An 18,448-nucleotide genomic window follows, 5' to 3' on the forward strand; every position below is an offset into this window, starting at 1 on the left:
TTTTGCGGAAATAATCAAAGATAGGCAGCATTGGGATACGGTATAACAGTATAGAACTGACATTTTATACACAGTGAGTCTTAACGCTTGTCGTTTTTTTTTCATTTTTTTGTTACCTTTTAAAATTGTGCAGAGACAAAATTTGTTTCGGTCAATGTTTGTATAATGTTCAGCATACGGTCGAACTTACACAAATTGTATGCTTAGGTGAACGGCCACAACCAGGAAAAGGGAAGTAGGTTAAAGAGAAGGGGACTTCACATGCTGGAACTTGTCAGTACAGTGACGTATATGTGTTTACGGGAGCGTAAATTACCTGTAGGGTACTTTCCGCTAGCTTAGGTACCGAGTCATTTTACTAGGCCACCAACGCAACAGTATTTATAGATATAGAATAGCACGACATAGCGGTTATAGTGTGTACAAACGAAAAACGCCAGTCACGAGAAAAGTATTCATTTGTTTCGCACTTAAATGGAAGATGTGCATTGTTTTAATGAAGCCTACATGTTAAAGTTATTGTTTGCTTTGTCTCGCTTTAATTGTTCAAATGAGTGCTATATCGACGCTTTTTAAATACCATAAGTCCATTTCTCCATTCCATTGGCAAACACTTGAGCATAGGGGGATTTTATCCGTTGCTCCACGCCGCAATCAATTGGTATATAAAGCTGAGTTTAACCATTAACTAGGTCACAGACAGTGCGTCAAAACAATATATGCTTCTTAAAGTTCGGTTAATATAAAAGAATTGCATACAGACATTTTAGGCACACTTGCATTATTAGTAAACCCTTAAACAGCAAAAGTAATAATAAGCTACACGAAATGGAAGAACTACAGCAAGAACCAATACAAGTCAACATTATTGTAAATAGACATGATAACAGGTAACTTAGAAATGAATTTACCGTATTTATCCTTGTGTGGCGGAGCAATGACAGTTGTTATACCACGGGTGTTCTGTTTTATACACCTCGTGCACGCGCATACGGATTTCACGTTTGCAATTTTGGTATTTTACTTCATGTAGATGGCTGACGTTTCTGGCAACGTATTAGTGACTGTTAAACAGCAATTTCCGTTAAGTATCTTGCTCAAGGACACATACGCCCTCGGGTTGCAGCGTTAAGATTTGTGTATATTAAGTAGATACGATTTATTATTAAAGCCCTGTTTATTTGTAGATCTACCGGCGTACACATAGAACGAACAGGTTGGTATATATTTGTTTACTTTATACTATGGTTCTGTGGGGTAAGATGGGATAGTGTTCTAAACAATTTTGACTACGGTCTATATAAAACTCGGGAGGATTGGGTTTTATAATTCTTTAAATGTTTTTTTTTGTTTACTACTAAATGTGACGAGAAATTAGAGTGAAAAAGTACCCCTTCTTCCTCTGCCCTACTACATAAAAATAAGTCTACTATGCCGATAATGCTTGGCCTTTATTCTACTGTCGTAGTTTAACTGCGCTAAAGTAAATAGGCGGAATACATAATATTCGGTAAATTATTATGCCTTATTAGAGTTCAACTATACAACAAGCCCCGTATCCATATTTGTGCCGTTTAATTTGATTTAAACTTATCGTCACCCATCTGTATAGTTGTGTTTACATTTAAGTATAGGTTGGGGTGAAATGATACATGTTTTCATTCTATTTTATCGTCCAATTTGGTAGTAAACGAAAAATATTTCAAAAAAAATTATAACCTGGCCCGGCGATTCTGAAGGAGGGTTGCTAATTATTAAAAGGCAGTTCGGAAATACGTGATTTTGTGTGCTTATGGTATCCATCTTATACCCAATGTTATATGTACTATATAGTGCACACCCTTACGCCATACTTAATTATAGATCAGGTTGTTCATAACGTTGAGCAGTCGACCGTGACATCGACAGCACCACTGATAAAAGACGTGGAATCCAACCAAGGATCTTACTCGGGTATATGTTGTATAGTGCTTAATAAATTTAACCTGTTTATCCTCGCATGGAAAAAATACACTTGTCGGTATAACATGGGTGTTTTGTTTTATACACCCCCTGTCCAAGTTATGCAAGTAACTTTGTGTGTTATTGCTATTTTTACAGTTCTTAATGTAAATGGCTGACAATTTAAAGTTTTGGACAACCAAAAGGAACCACTGGGCTGGTGCAATTTCCGTGAAGTGTCTTGCGCAAGGACACACACGTCAGCAATGGTAACGCGCAAAATCTTATAGCTATAAACTCTATATCTATAAGAGGCAGTCGCGTTAACCATTTTGCCACGATGGATTCCGGAAATTCCAAAAGATTTATATTTTGCAGGATTTCTACAGAGCGATGTTACGTCACGAAAACCGACATTCGAAGAAATGTTTTCTCCAGGTTCGAGTTTTGTTTATTTTAAATTTAAAACAGTCGTTAAAATAGCGTGCCTCCACACAAGAGCTAGGTTTCAAAAATCGGATAGGCTTAAAGCTAAAGCTTATACGTGAAATAAACAGCGTAGTTTCTTTAGGCGGCGGTGCTTACAAGTAAATGTTATAGGGTATTTCTCATAACGTTGCAACAAATAAAATGCACGGCAACTAGCCTTTGGTATCATTACGATTAGAGAAGCTTTTAGTTAAAAGCTGTTAATACAGTACCAGGCGAACTACAAGGTACGAGTATTATGCATTTCTCCATGACTTAAAATAAAATACAACAAAATTTAAAACGTTTCATATAGATAGAAATACAATATTATGGGGTAAGATGGAATGCCATTGGAACCTAAAATAGTCTGATCGCGTTTTTAACAAATAAACGCTCTTTTAGTGTCACGCAATTGATGAACTGCAACTAGTTATGAAACTTTTACTCATGTATTAAATATATAGGCATTGTTGAACTACTGGAAGACCGTAAATACAGCGAAGCCTATTGCGTATCTCGAAAACGGATGAAAATCGACTCGGCTTTTATCGGACCCCGGGATCTTACGATACATTACGTGTGTTGTATATTGGTTGAAGAATCTAACGAAGCGATTCAAATCAGAGAACAATTGAAGACGACAATTCAACAAAGATCCGAATTCACGGCAGCGAAGATTAAAACACATGCGGACGTTCTGGTAAGCAAAGGCAAAGTTATGGAGGCTATTTTGTTTTACCAAATCGCTGCCGAGTTTTACGGAACTGATTCGAAAGCAGCTTTAGTTGCAATAACCAGTTGCGTGTTGGGAATGAAAGAGTCCATTGTGGGGATTCTGCAAAAGAGTGAGCCAGAAATAAAAGGCCTTATTCAAACACATGTGATCCCGCTTATGCGTGACATGCGAGACCTGATTCAGCGGTCGAATGACGTCAGTGAGGGGGACCGCTGTTTGGAGGAAGTCCATTGTTTACATTATATTGAATGCAGTGAGAGCTTTATTGGGGCGATGAGTCAACAAGAAAGTACCGTGAATGAAGCAATGTCTGCAATGGAGAGGGTGTTCCAAGAGAAAGCTGAAACGTACGCAATATATGGCCACTTACTGCACAGCCTCGGCAATAACTACCTCCTTACCTCTCGGCCAAACGCAGCTCATAAATGCTTTGCCAAAGCTATCCAAACTTACGAGACGGCCGAAGATATCAGCGCTGGTGAACGAATTCAAGAAATTCGTGCAAGTAAAAAGAAGCTGGACAAAGCACAGCGACGCTGTAGGTCAGAATGAAACAATAGGTTGAAGTTGTTTAACTGTTAGGTCACCACAAAACAGCATTGTTACGTCATTAAATGTATGATTTGTAAAATACTCGTTATTGTTACGTTGAGGGTTGAGCTGTTCTATTCTATTCTATTTTATGGCTAAGGCCCAACGGTGTAACACGTCATGGGTCTTGGGATTTATAGGCCAAGTTGGCACATTACTGCTGGGTTTATTCGATGTTGGTTTTTACTGCGTTTACTTGATGTTGTTACTGTTTCATAAATTATAAATTAATCAAACTGCAGAACAAATAAATTTTGATAATCTGCCTAAACAGACAGTTGTTTATCGTTTTTTTTTATGTACAGTGCTACTGTTAGGTGTAATAAGATGACTACTGTTGGCACAATATATTCTATATTTCCTAACCGTTAACACAATTAATCTCAGCGATCATGCGTGGTCGTGGTTAAGAAAACGAAATCCAGGTAAAAAGATGTTTTACACAGAAAAGTCTCAGTTCGCCAAAAGGGATGAATGGACATAATATATAGTTTCCTTGATTGCAGAAAACACGCAAGTTGTGTCACTTTTGCTTTCTGTAATATTCAGTTTATATATGCATAAGCCAATTTGGATAAACTTAACAATACAATTCGTAATAGTACATTCAACCGCTACAGTATCATGGGTAATGTATAGATCTGCCACAGCGCAGTACAAAAGGGGGGCGAGTTTTGGTAGCTACGCCTACGCCTATGATATATTCCGTCACCATTTTTAACAGATTTAATTTGGAACTGTAGGAAGACCACGTCATAAACATTTAAGCCGGTTGATTAAGTCAATAGGACGTGACGTATCAGCAAGGCAGTTACAATACCTATATACAAAACCACATATAAGAAGTGTTTTACAGTGTGAGAAGTCGATATAGCACAAGAATGGCGAATGAAAACCAGCAAGACCCAACTAACTTACACATTACTATACCAAGTATTGTGATAAACAAAATTGATAACAGGTAGGTTTTGTGTTTATTGTTTGGTATATAATTATAATTTATTATTAAATGTACACTTGTTGTTTTAGATCAACTGGAATGCATATACAAACCGCAGGTTCGTAATGTTAATCTGTTTATTTTCGTGTCTCAATGCAACACTTAGATATACCACGGGGTTCCCTATTTCGCACCATACGTGGTGACAGTATCCATTTAGTTCCTGTTTGTGATTTTAACACCAATTTTGACAATAAATGACCATTGATGTGGTATTCTGGTCGCTTTTGTTAACGTTAGTAGGTCAATAACACTAACATAGATTCATTTCCTCATATTTAGTGGCTCGACTTGGTCAGTGTATTTTCACGTTTAGTCATCGGAAAAATCCCGTGCATAAAACCTTTACATAAGCTGTAGGGCCTACTACACTACTACAGTTTAGTGTAGGCGGTCAAAATCGACTATCCAAAGCAATTACCGATAAGCGTTTAATATAGTTTGTGAAGTGATTCTTCACAAGCTACGTCATCGTTACAAGATATGCAAATTAACCCACAAGGTTTGTTGATAAAAACATTCACTACAAGCACAATATATAGTAAACAAAAAATCTAGGTGGAGTGACGTCACGAAAACCAACGATGGAAGCTATATTTGCACCTTCAGGTAAAGATTATTATTTAGCCAAAGTAGGAATGTTGGTATGATTCGCAGAATGGACTACCCGTCACGAACAAATCTCGGTAGTGAGCTGGTAGAGTACAGTATATAACCAGTTAGTAACCACATATATACACGTCATCGTTTCCCACATCGGTATTTGTTGCGACTACTCGCAATACACAATGCGTGAAACAAATTTAAACCAAAAATAGGCATATTTCTTTTTACTAAATTACATTATCGAAAATTTAAAAAGATGTCCGTCAACTATTGCAAGGACGAAAATATTACGAAGCTCACTTCAAGTCCTGTCGTCGCCTGGAAGTCGGCCCTGCTTTTATTGGACCTAGGGATTTGGTCGACCATTACCTATGTTGTATGTTGGTTAAAGAGGCGGAAGGAGCGAAACGAACCAAAGATCAAATTAATGTGTTGTTAAAAGAGAAAGCTAAAACCATGCCAAATGAAATCCAAGCATTTGCTGACACTATCCGAGGTGAATGGAGAGGCATGGAAGCGATTTTATTTTATCAAATAGCGGCAGAGTTTTATGGAAATCAATCGGAAGCAGGTTTGGGCGGTATAGCAAATTGTGTAATCCAGATCAGAGAATCCATCGTGGCAATGCTAACACTTGACGAAGATATGATACCGATCGTTCGATCCAACGTGATTACACTAATGCATGACATGCAAGAAATGATTCGGCGATCCAATAACGTCAGTGAGGAAGATCGGTGTTTAAAAGAAGCTGAATGTTTGCATGAGATAGGATACTGCGAATACCTGGTTGATGACATGAATGCTTGTGAAAAAACATTCATGGCGGCGATTGTTGAGATGGAAAGGGTGTTTAAGGAGAGAGCTGTAAAGTATAAAATATACAGTAGTTGTTTAAACAATCTCGGTTACACGTATGAACTCACTTCTCGATTCAAAGATGCCTGTAAATATTTCCGCACAGCTATTGAAACTTTTAGGAAAGCTGAAGATGTCAACGATGATGAAAGAGATAAATGGACCGTCTTTTTTAACAGCAATCTGGAACGAGCCATAACAAAATTGAAATAACTCCAGTCAAAATTTTCATTCCCTTGTAATATTACCCCCAATTGGAGACTTTTCATATCTCTTTTCAATAATGCGTATATAGCCATTCATTTAAACATATTTCACCTCGAAACTGTTTATTGTAAACTTTGGTGGAATTTCTTTTTGGGGGTTTTGTTTTTTCATCATGCTCCAATCTTTGGATCAATCTTCTTTAAGCCCGACTCCCCCCATTGTACGGGTTGTGTCCTTACGCACACTTTTCTTCAAATTAGAACTTTAATATGTTTAATTAAATGTTATTTATCTAATTTTCACATTGTATCGTCTGTAGGGTGTAACGGTCACGCCTTTTATTCAAAACAATATTTCTTTCTTTTTTTATCAATAAGCGTGTTTTAACAACTGTTGTTTTACCGTTACTACCTGTCTTTTCGCTTTTGTCAACTCTCTTGTTCTTCGCTATCGTGACCGAAGAGACAAAATAAATTTCATTCATTCATTCATTCATTCATTCATTCATATGTATTTTATGTGATTCCTGGAAGTCTTAAACTTATCCATTATAATGTGTATAATGTTTTTTAAAGTTGGTCTTGTGTTTAATTTTGTGTAAGATTGGGCCCAGTAAACACATTTTTTGTATATACTGTTACAAGTCACAGAATTGAGTTTTAGAGATGTATTTATTATAAAGTTACTTGTGTTATAGATGAACTATTTTAGTTGGCATGCAGTTTAAATTTAAATAACCCCAATTAGACTACTTCTGCATTGTATATACTGTAAAATACGAATCAATAATAAAAGATATACTCATGACTTATCGAGTCATTATGAACAGAAGATAAATACTAGCCGAGTCGTCTTGATAATAAAGAGAAAAATACTGAAAGAAGAACTGGAATTAAGCAGTATGAGAATTAGAGTAGTCTTCCAATCCGCTGGGAGACTCATATCATTTTGCCAATAACAACATTATTAAAAAGCCTAATAAAAAATTTTTAATAAATTAGCAATTAAATAATTAAAATATTTAATTTTTAATATTTTAAATATTAAGAAAAAACCAGTAGGCCTATTAAAAAAAACCAGTACTATAGAGCGAAGGAGCCCAGAGCCATAGAAATACCGAGTAGTCCAACCCATTGTTACGTAAAACACAAATTGAACGGCAATTTGGTTCCAAAATAACACAGTAAGTATAGGGAAAATGCATGTTTTTCGGTAAATTAGAGAAAAACTTAAGTCTAAAAACAAATTTAAAGGTTGAAAAATGTAAAAAACAAGTGTTATTTGTTTTCTGTATCAAAAAAAGTCAAAAAATGGAATTAGAAGCGGTTGATTTGTGACATTTTAGTCATTTAATGGGGGTAAATTTATATGTTTTTTCAAAAAAATGTTTGGTAATGTAAATAGAAGCTGTTTTACGCCTTTCCACAAAAGGAAATCGCAAATAAAACTCAACAAGTTCGTTTAAATTCATTGCGAAAGTCACCGCTTTTGCTCTATTTTGAACACACAAAGACGGCAGTTGGACTACTCGGTGTTTTTACGACTCTGAAGGAGCCTAAATATTTAAACCGAATAAACACACATCTAGATGTTTAATGTAGAGTTTTCCAAATAAACAAACCTGTTAGGCTATTAGCACCAAAGCTAAGCCATGGGCCCATGACCATTATGTAAATTGTAGATGTTGACCATGTTTGATGTTCAGGCAACCAAGGTCTTGAAGGTGCAGGTCATCGGTCAGTTTTGAGGGGTAAATGGACAGTTCTAAGTCTTATTTAGCAAACTCTAACTGGACGTTTTGTATTTTTTTTTAGTTTTAATTTGTTTTTAGCAAAAGTTTTTTACAGTTACCTGTATATTTTACACAAAACTCAAACAGTTGCATGTATTTTTTATAGAAAAAACTTTTACATTGGCCGATTTCATTTAGTAACACTTCTACACTTTTGAGTTCAAATAAAAAAAAGAAAATTGTTACTTGCAACTGGCCAACTGTAAACACGAACTGTTTGCGCATCACTTGAAATGGATAGATGACAAAAAATGCGGGAAATTTTACATTAAAACAGATGAGGCGAAGGCAAAAACATAAAAATCCAAAGACTGATATTCGAACAAAATATGATAACCGTATAGATTAGTTTATTAGTACACGTGTCGTATTACTGTCAAGTTAGAATAGAATACAGCGCCGCCTTTTGTATTCGAATATACGCTGTATTCAATATATAGCCTAAACTACAACGATTAATACGTTTTGTCGATATCGGTCCATACTAGAGAATAAAGAAACTTAAGTGGTTACTAGTATCTTGTTCATGAAAAAGAGTGACATTTTGAATATTTTTAGGATAGTTTTTTAAGATTGCAGAGTTATAGGCCAACTCTTTTTTTAATATAGTAGGGTGGGAATAGGCAAATTCTGCCTAAAATCTCATATGACATTTCGCGTCACGCTGCTGGCTCTCATCCACGTAACATACAGTTGATATAAGAATGCAAAGTCTACTGTGGGGTAAAATTGGGTGACCCCTGTACCCCACATTTCCTATTTACGTGTTTAACAATTACCAACGTCCGTTTAGAGTTTTGGCGACATTTCGGTTCAAAAATATATCGGCTCGTAAAACCGCTGTAATGTAAATGCTATTGCGCATGCGCCTAAATGTGCTCTTGCGCATGCGCCGCGGCGCCACAACGCAGAAGGTGGGACGACACAAATAAAATCCTATTGGTTACGACAGTTGTTTAAAATTCTTGCAAATAAACGGTTCCAAAATAACATTTAATCCTATATGTTCTGCAAATTTGACCTGCGTTCGTGAGATAGCAACATATGTTAAAGAACCAATATGAGCAAAACGAAATGCCGACTTATATTTATACCATTTGCTGCAGGTTTGCAAGATACAACAATGATAATACAAATGCTAAATGTATCCTGTTAGAACATGTAGTCGAGTAATAATCGCATGTAACTGTTTTGATTATTCCTAGCGTTGTCAAAGGATATGTGTCTTTAATATTCATATAGGCCTATTATGACATTGAATTTAATGTTCTTTGAAATTGGAAACGAATATTTAGCATGAATATGAATGAATGTAACTTGCTTTATCTTGCGGTGACCGGAAAACGACAGTCGTTATAACACGGGTATTAATACACATTATATACCAGCTTACTGTACTTTGCAGGGAGCTTTTTTAAATAAAGAGTTTAAAATCACGATGAATTATATTATTTCTCAAGGCGGTGAATGCTATTATTTCCCAGTGCGTGTTTACGAACAAACTGCGATAACAACTTACTGTTGAAATAATACTGAACAAACACATTAAACGCTGTGGCGTAACATTGGCGTTTTGAGCATGCGTGACCGTGTGACAACTACATCTGTCGCCTGACAGCTATAAAAGCGATATCAGTAGCTCATAGTTTGGACTTGGTCGATTTCCTAAGTTCGACGTGAAATATTTACCAAGCAGAGTCACCACCTGGCTATTTCTCTCTATTACCCGAGAGGAAATAACCACGAAGTAAAATAGTATTGAACCAGTTTCAACGACGCTATATTTTAGATTTTAGAATGTTACTCGAATCGCTAGCGCTCAATTATGAATTGAACAATATAGGTAGGCTGTTTTAAACTTGACGTGCGTGTTTTTATTTGATCGGTATAATAATTGAGTGGCCTGCGTGTTTTTATTTGATCGGTAAAAGTAAGGATTTCCCCTTTTCATTTCGAATGACGACTTTCGTTGTTGTGCTTGGGTCATATTCATATAATTCCTAATGCATTTCATAGATATTTTCGAAGGATAATTTAAAATATAGCTATGAGATCTCTTCTTGTTCTTCTATGCTGCGTGGGTTTGGTCACTGCTCAAGCTAACTGTAAGTAACGTTTCCGTAGCGATTCGGTAGTTCTATTTCTAGGTTATATTCTAAACAATTTTCTACCGCCGCCGGAGCAGTTGCGCGCCTGCCTGAAACATAAAGGTGACAGGTTCAAGGCTCGACCCCGCTATACCATTGTAGGCGTATAGGTCGTCTTTGGCAAGGCACCTATAACGGTCATTGTATCAACGTTGTAATCTCTTATTCTTTGTTTAAATTGTCAGCCATACGTTATGAAAAAAATAAAAATTATCCACAAAAATACATAAGTGGTAACTATAGTAAGCGGGCGCGTGGTGCATGAAACAGAACAACCGTATTGTAACTACTGTCGTTTTAAGTCTTCTTTTATTCACAATCGTTCCCTCTGTAGTTGTTGCTGTGAACATTTGTGAGGGTGGACGTGCAGACATTGGGTGTCCAGCTGGCCAAGTGATGGTTATACAAAGGGCGTACTACGGTAGAAAAGATCCTTCAAAGTGAGTGTTTATAGAGTACTGTGGGGTAAGATGGGCCACCTTTAGCACATATTATCCAAATATCCTGATTGTGTTTTAAACAATTAACAACGGTATATTTGAGTCGCAAGGATACGATTTTATATTTCGTTGAATATTCTTTGTTTACTACCAAATGGGACGAGAAAATAGAAATAGGAGGTGTCCCATCTTTCCACACCCTACTGTAGTACCGTTTTCCCCTGATGAAGTTTTGCGGTAAGGCAGACGAAATGTCTCTTCTTACTGTAAATAAAAACTAAACGATTTGTGTGTTTTTAGGTGCCCTGGAAAAAACACAAACTACACAGAATGTGAGGCAACCAACTCAGAGGCTTACATTAAAAACGCTTGTGGTGGTCACCAGTCATGCTATTTGATATCCACCAACGATACCTTTGGCAGAGACCCATGCGAGGATACCTCAAAGTATACCCATGTCGAATACTACTGCCATGCACTTTAGTAATTCAAGAGTTGTTTTTTCTGCAACCATTAAATAAAAAGTAGAAGTTGCAAATTTGTTTATTAACAATTAACTTTGCGTGATTTTAAGATGTTCAACAGTCAGATACGAAGTTCCCCTTATACATAGTACCCTAAACAACGATTGCTAAGTTATTTTACTCTATATGCGTGTCAGGGTTGGCCATTACCAATTAAAAAAGCACGAAAACAGAACAAAATGAATTATACTAGGGTGGAGGGGAGGAGTGGGGGGGGGGGTTGTTAATTGTTTAAAACACGATAAGGATATTAGGTGCTAAAGGTGTTCCATCTTCCCCCACCCTACTATATCTATTATGGTGTAAAATGCAAACCGGTGTGCAAAACAGTATGCTGGTTTTGTGCGAGCGAGCTCAAGTTTCCGAATTGGTTGAGATGGTGAAAAATGTCGCGCCGTGTGGCTAACGAATACAACTTGTTTATCCTTGCGTGGCCGGAAAACGCCCGGCTTACGAGTTACCACGTATATGTAAGTATGTGGGTAATTTTACTAATTTATATATATATATATATAAATATAAAAAATTGTATGGCTGATAATTTAGACAACACATTAGTGACCACCAAAGTTAGTATAGACCAAGTTAGGAAACGGCGCTCGTGTCCGCCATTACGGAGCCCACAGAGCGTGAATCGCCTATACAAATGCATGGTCGGCGTGTGTTTATTTGGTTCTTGTAAGCGATACAAAGCTAGAAAATACGTATAGCGGTTGTTTTAACATTTAAAATATAATTTCTAATATAAATCTTGTTATATAATATTAAATCTAGGAATTAATGTAAAGTAAATTAATATTTTGACTGGTTTTCGGCGTACAGTGTGGTTTAACAGGGTACTTTACGTTGGCGATTAATACTAGCAGCAATCAGCTTAGTTTACATAATAGTATATGATCATACCTAGGAATCTACAGAACCATTATATACTACATTTATAATCCAACATGAGTGGACATGCAGCTTCAAACTGCTTAAGTACTAGCAGATAAGGTGTTCGCGTTTTCCGATTTCATAAAGACCCGTAACGCAGATAAGGTAGCTTACTAATTCAAGCAGAGGACCAAAAATAGTAACTCAGTATTGTTTTCCTCAATGTCACTTCGATATTAGGCAAATTTTACAAAGATACCTTAAGTTTCGTTGCCGGGTATACGTGTTAAGTTTGTGAGCCAAAAAGTAAAATCACGGCAATTTACATGTAAAACTGCAGCTAGATACACCAGTTTATGGTAATGTTATGCGTTTTTGTTTGTATTTTTATATTTTAAACATGTCCTTTTATGTTTTTGGTTAGTAAACTTGATATTTTCTGTTTTTTTTACTCTTTAATCGATTGAGTGTTCAATAAAAGTTGATTATTTTTGTGAGGTTTATTATTGTGATAAGATATAACATTAGTAGAAAGCCATTTTTATGCGCAGAAGTGCTTGGTTTTTAAAAAATCGCAATATTTAAACGAAAAACAGCACCCAGCAATGATAAAATGCTATGCCGTGGGCTCCGTAATGGTGGCGTCTATGACGTCATAGACGCGCGACAATGGATAACAAGACTCTTTGTTTTACAATCCGTTTCCTAACTTGGTCTATACTAACTTTGGTGACCACCACTGGCTTAGAGCAATTGCCGTCAAGTGTCTTGCCCAAGGACACATAGGCTCACAATGGTAGCAGCGACGAGCCTTGAATTCATTTCCTCTGGTTTAAGCGGGCTAACCAACCGTGCCTCGGCGCTGAACGCAATTACTAGATCGTTTGAACGCTTACCTTGGCGTTTAACCACCTTATGCTGCACATTATCCCTGAGTGTTTACGTTAGCTTTAATTCGTTCGAAAACGATTCAATTCAGTGACCCGGTGAAATTAAATTAAAAGACAAACAATAAGTTACAAATCTTGGGGCTAGTGTTTCCCAATTTTATTTGAAAAGAACCATTTCCGTACTAGACGTTCGTCAACAGTCACGCAATAAGGGTAAAAGTTGCCAAATTTTATGATTGTAATATTCCAGAACTAATAAGTTTGATGAAATCATTACATTGAACATCACAGTTGCACCAATATATTTCAAAATTGAGCATTTTGCAATATAATTCGCTGGTGGAGAGTGGAGACCACAGTGCACATACCGTAATCTGCGGTTGCGAAACACTGTTGTAGTCAGCAGTGTAAAACAGAAATTCTCCCCGCATTTCTTGTATAATGCATTTACTAAACAGCCAAATAATAAGAAAAATAGAAAAACAACAGTTACAGTGTATAGGCCTGAACAGCAAATCGGTTTTACTATATCGGAGATTTAAAGTGCGGTAACCGTACGCTGTTGAGTATGTTTCTCTTTAAATTTTCATCAACGTTAATGAATGACTGATATTATAATTATATAATATAATACGAATCAACGAATGTATTTGTATTACTAACTTTTGCTCATAAAAGTATAAACACAATGCTAATGCATATATATATACCTAGCCCTGTCAAGTTGCTATCGCTATTTTAAGTGTGTCCTTTTATGTGACATTTATCCAAATTTTTACTCTGGTAATTTACAAAATTGTTAAACAATTTCGATATAAGTCAAATAAAACTCTCATGGAGTCATAGTGAAAACGAGAGACCATGAAAAAGCAATATTTTATAGGTTAGCATAATATGTACTGAGTGAATTCTTCACTAGGACCATTGGCATTGTAGGGGGTGTGTCGTGTGTTTGCACACATTTTTCCTCCAATTGATTTGTTTTAATCAAATACAACTTGATATCAATTACTCTTACTGTATTGTGGCTATTTCTAGATTTAGCAGCCACGCTTTTATTTGACACTTTTACTCAAGTAGTTTATCACATTGTTTTGTTGCTAATTCTCTTCGTTGTTTGAATTAATTGGATCTTTGCTACAGTATTCAAAGAGATAAATAAAGTTTATGTTACATTAACAGTCAATTTGTGATGTTACAGCTTATAAGGACTGGCCCTGGAAAGAATTAGCTTAATTTTTCAAGTTAGATACTGTATTAATCTTTAATCGTTGCCATGAGTTCTGATGAATTATACACCAACACAAATCGACTGGACGGGCCGAGACAAGACTTATCTGACGCCTACAGTCTGCCAGCAAACTTTCTAGAGATTGAAGTATCAGATCCAGTAACACATGGTGTTGGGTGGAGAAATAGATTCACAGATTATGCAATTAAAGTACAGGTATGCGAACAGGTGGACTTGTGGTGTCTTTACCAAAATTTTCATTTAATTGCATATTTATTTGTTTCAATCAAATAAAACTCAATATGGGTTAGAATATACTGTATGCTTTCTCTCAAGCATGCTTTTTGGCCACTTTAAAAGTAAGTTTTTGATACGAACGCACAAGTTGTTTTAAAAAAGATTTTGCAACTGGTATCAGAGAGAAACATTTTAAGACCAAAATTTTCACTGGCCACTAGCAACAGAACATCAAGGCATGCCATGGGACCTAGGATTTAGACTAAAGTAGCCCATTACCCTAAATAACTATAATCTAAATCTGGAATTTTCAAACTAGAGTCTGCAACCCTGCCAGTGTATTACAAGAGACTGAGAGTATTACAATTTTACACAAAGCTACTGCATATATTCTTAACTGTAAATGGTTGTGGAAAATTTTAGAATATAAAAAAATGGTGAGAAAAAATGTTTGGGAAGCTCTTCACTATTTTGGGAGATACTAAGCTCCTTGATGATGTCAATTGTTGCCCGGACTTAAGCACATCTTTAAAAATTATCTTTTTTTGCGCCTTGTCTGAATCTCAGCACCCTAGTTATTTAGCAAGTGTCCGGCATTGGACATGTTCCGAATAATGATGTATATTCCTTCCAGACCAATCTCCCTGTGTTTAAACACAAGGAATCATCCGTAAGAAGACGTTACAGCGACTTTGAATGGTTAACAAGTGAACTGGAAAGAGATAGCAAGGTTTGTCACACAAAATGGTATTTATTGTTATTTTTTTTAAAGTTAATTTTTTGGTATTTTTGGAAAAAAAATGGATTTTTTTTAACTGTACTTTGCCATAAACCTGATGTGTCTGCCATTTAAACGGAAAAATGCTGCAAAGAGTGGTAGCCGGTAGTGTAAGTTTTCTGTAAGCAAGGAACTGATTTGTAATGATATGTTGTGTCTGCTATACTCTATGCATTATTTTAGGTTTATCTTGGTGCCAAACCTGTTGTTGCAGGCCTTCCATAATTTTTTTTAAGAATTAGTAAATAGTGCAAACTGTATTTGTGAAATTAGTTTTAAAAGGTTTTGTATAACTATCACTGCCTCTTCTGCATTTTAAACAATTTGGCAGGAATATAACTGAATAAATGTTAACAATTTACTAAACAAAATAAGGAAATTTAAAAAATAACAAAGCAAAATTTTCAGAAGCAAAATTCAGTAAATAGGAAGCTAGTGATATAAATTGGTGTCTCATACTGAATAACTTATGTATGAGTATGCTGCTGGTTTACCAATTATTTATTTACTATGTTATTTAAATATTAGGCTATAATTATGATTTATTAGCTTACAATAACAATTAACACTTTGCCCTTAAAAACTTTATTTTACTAAGAAACAAGACAACAATTAATTGATGATTTCATAGTTTTGGCACTAAGTGTAGCTATGTACAGTTGTCAACTTAAATAGTAGACTTGTATGAACAATTCAAGGAAATTTGCGGAACTTTTGGTATATAATGAGCAACTAATTAAACTAAAAAGGCCCATAACATAACATTGTATCACAAACTAAAGGGGTTATGAACACATCTTATTTTCATTTTTGCATAAAATGTTTATAGTGCTTTATGTCCCAGACTCTCCTAAACAATCAAATTATTTGGTAAAGGGACATTATACTGTACTACACTACATTATACTGTACTACATTGCTATATTGCCAGTGTAGTACTATGCTATGCTATGCGGTTATACCACTATCACTATCTAAAAATTTATTTGATTTGATAAATAATTGGCTTTAGTTAACTCAGGGAGCATTCAGTTTGTATTGGATTTTCAGTTTGTATTAGATTGTTTTGTGCATAAACCAACAGCTTGGGTTTCTTAACCTTTTATGGTTTGTGGCCTTTTTCAGAGACACACCCGTGGCCCCCATGCTCCATCAATAAAATAACCCAAATGAGTTTTAACGCATTGATGGTTGTTGGGCGTGGGCCTATATAGTAGGATGGGGGAAGTTGGGACACCTTTTAACTCTATTTTCTCTTCCCATGTGGTAGTAAACAAGGAACTTACAAAAAAATATGAAACTATATGCTTGAAACTCCCATAGACCGTTGTTAACTGTTTAAAGCACGATCAGGATATTCGGATATTATGCGCCAAAGGTGTCCCATTTTCCCCCACCCTACTATATATATTTTATTCTTAAGTGTGAAACCTTTGGCTTAAAAATGTTCATAAGCATATTTTAGAACAGAGATACTTGGCCAACCTGTGCCTAAATCCTAGGTTCCATGGCATGCCTCACTGTAAAAACTTACCCATGCAGAATTAAACAGGCTGTATATTAACTCATTGTTTTTTTCAATAGCCAACTTTGGCCTAAAACCCAGGTGTCATAGCATGCCTCAGCCTCACTGTAAAATCTTACCCGTACAGAATTAAAGCTTGTATATTGATTTCTTTTTTCAACAGATCGTTGTACCTCCGTTACCTGGCAAAGCACTGAAGATGCAATTACCTTTTCGCAAAGATGAAGGTTTATATGATGATGCTTTCATTGAAGAAAGGAGAAAAGGACTTGAATCGTTTATTAACAAGTAGGTTTAAAAGTTTGTAGGGGGTAATCCAAGGACAAGCAAAGTTTAATAAATATTTACCACCAATAAATAAATAAGTTTCATCCCCTTAAAAATATTCCCAAAAATTATATATTTAAACCCCAAAAAATATTCCCAATAAATAAATATTTGATCCATCAAAAATATTACTGATAAATAAATATTCGTCCTCCCAGCAAATCAATTTGCAATGAAAATAAACAGTAATTGGGCACTTACCATTATAATTTTAACTAAAGTTTAGGCTACTTGGTACAATGCTAGATGTTTAACCGTTTGGGCATATGTTACTTTGGGTAACACACTTAACAGTAAAGTCAGTCTATGCTTCAACTCAGTGGTCACTAGTATGTTTTCTGAATTGTCAGCCATACATAAAAACAAAACAGCAACGTTATAATGATTGTCATTGCCCTGCCATGCAAGGATAAAGAAATTGCATTCAAGTTTTGATTATTTAATGACAAAAACCTATTTTGCTTGCAGGGTGGCAGGTCACCCATTGGCACAAAACGAGAGGTGTCTCCATATGTTCCTTCAAGAAAAAGATTTGGACAAAAATTATATCCCAGGAAAAGTACGCACTCTCTAATTACCCAACAGTCATAGATGTATCAGTTGCTTAAGGAATTTAAAGATATCTGTTGAGAAGATCAAACTGGAATGTAAAATACTAAAGTGTCACTGATTTTGTTTAATTTTCTATTGATTTTACCAATATTGTAACAGCCAGCCTCTGTACCATGATGTTACCCATACCAAATTTGAAAATTGATTTCAATCCGAAGCATACCTTATTTAGCTATCATGTACAGTATAAACTCATATCGTATAAACTATTCATTCAGTTACGAACTCAAATCTGTAAGAGCAAAAACAGATTGATATGTTTATTGCAGTGCATATATTGTATTTTGCAATGCAGCTGCTGTAACAGGCGTTCTGTTCAGTTTTCATTTTGTTGTTTAAATTTTATTCACCTGTGTGCAACATATTGTATTATAAATATGCCCGTAATTTTCGTGATTACACTACGTCATCTCTTACGAATTTTCTAATATGAGGATATATAGTGCAGTGGTGTTTAGCAAATTAGAAAAGGGTGTCAAAAAGTTGTGTGTCAAAATGATGAAAGCAAATACCACGTAACCAGCGGATACCAGGTTCAAAGCTAGATGCTGCCACCATTGCTGACATGAAACACTTTGTAACAATCAAGTTAGAAAAGGGTGTCAAAAGGTTATGTGTCAAATTGTTAAAGCAAATACTACGTAATCTATGGATACCTGGTT

At 35.7% G+C, this 18,448-nt stretch overlaps 3 protein-coding genes across 3 annotated transcripts; all 3 read left to right on the forward strand.

Moving 5' to 3' along the window:
- The first annotated feature begins 109 nt into the window (after positions 1-109).
- LOC149726367 (uncharacterized) lies at positions 110-6,898 on the forward strand. The gene is made up of 10 exons (XM_089890342.1): positions 110-890; positions 1,188-1,216; positions 1,864-1,953; positions 2,320-2,379; positions 2,877-3,691; positions 4,127-4,164; positions 4,596-4,700; positions 5,189-5,241; positions 5,298-5,348; positions 5,602-6,898. The coding sequence occupies exons 1-10, from the start codon at positions 829-831 to the stop codon at positions 6,414-6,416; spliced, it is 2,118 nt and encodes a 705-aa protein (XP_089746468.1). The 5' UTR covers positions 110-828; the 3' UTR covers positions 6,417-6,898.
- A 3,291-nt stretch (positions 6,899-10,189) lies between these two features.
- On the forward strand, positions 10,190-11,346 carry LOC149726368 (D-galactoside-specific lectin-like). The gene is made up of 3 exons (XM_089890737.1): positions 10,190-10,307; positions 10,684-10,789; positions 11,090-11,346. The coding sequence occupies exons 1-3, from the start codon at positions 10,250-10,252 to the stop codon at positions 11,271-11,273; spliced, it is 348 nt and encodes a 115-aa protein (XP_089746863.1). The 5' UTR covers positions 10,190-10,249; the 3' UTR covers positions 11,274-11,346.
- Positions 11,347-14,247: 2,901 nt separating this feature from the next.
- LOC149726369 (sorting nexin-12-like) lies at positions 14,248-18,202 on the forward strand. Its single transcript, XM_089890735.1, has 4 exons — positions 14,248-14,523; positions 15,179-15,274; positions 17,011-17,135; positions 17,643-18,202. Exons 1-4 carry the CDS (start codon positions 14,353-14,355, stop codon positions 17,746-17,748), a joined length of 498 nt encoding a protein of 165 aa, XP_089746861.1. The 5' UTR covers positions 14,248-14,352; the 3' UTR covers positions 17,749-18,202.
- Positions 18,203-18,448: the final 246 nt, after the last annotated feature.

This window comes from Ciona robusta, chromosome 12 (genome assembly GCF_009617815.1).
Source record: "Ciona robusta chromosome 12, ASM961781v2".
Classification (NCBI taxonomy): domain Eukaryota; kingdom Metazoa; phylum Chordata; class Ascidiacea; order Phlebobranchia; family Cionidae; genus Ciona; species Ciona robusta.

Excerpts from the sequence above, each read along its gene's own strand:
- LOC149726369 (XM_089890735.1), top strand. The coding sequence starts at position 14,353 with ATGAGTTCTGATGAATTATACACCAACACAAATCGACTGGACGGGCCG. Across the intron at positions 14,524-15,178 it reads ATTATGCAATTAAAGTACAG|ACCAATCTCCCTGTGTTTAA; the intron begins GTATGCGAACAG and ends TATTCCTTCCAG. Across the intron at positions 17,136-17,642 it reads CTTGAATCGTTTATTAACAA|GGTGGCAGGTCACCCATTGG; the intron begins GTAGGTTTAAAA and ends TTTTGCTTGCAG.
- LOC149726368 (XM_089890737.1), top strand. The coding sequence starts at position 10,250 with ATGAGATCTCTTCTTGTTCTTCTATGCTGCGTGGGTTTGGTCACTGCT. Across the intron at positions 10,308-10,683 it reads GGTCACTGCTCAAGCTAACT|TTGTTGCTGTGAACATTTGT; the intron begins GTAAGTAACGTT and ends TTCCCTCTGTAG. Across the intron at positions 10,790-11,089 it reads GGTAGAAAAGATCCTTCAAA|GTGCCCTGGAAAAAACACAA; the intron begins GTGAGTGTTTAT and ends GTGTGTTTTTAG.
- LOC149726367 (XM_089890342.1), top strand. The coding sequence starts at position 829 with ATGGAAGAACTACAGCAAGAACCAATACAAGTCAACATTATTGTAAAT. Across the intron at positions 3,692-4,126 it reads AAGCACAGCGACGCTGTAGG|CGATCATGCGTGGTCGTGGT; the intron begins TCAGAATGAAAC and ends AATTAATCTCAG. Across the intron at positions 5,349-5,601 it reads AGCTATATTTGCACCTTCAG|ATGTCCGTCAACTATTGCAA; the intron begins GTAAAGATTATT and ends AAATTTAAAAAG.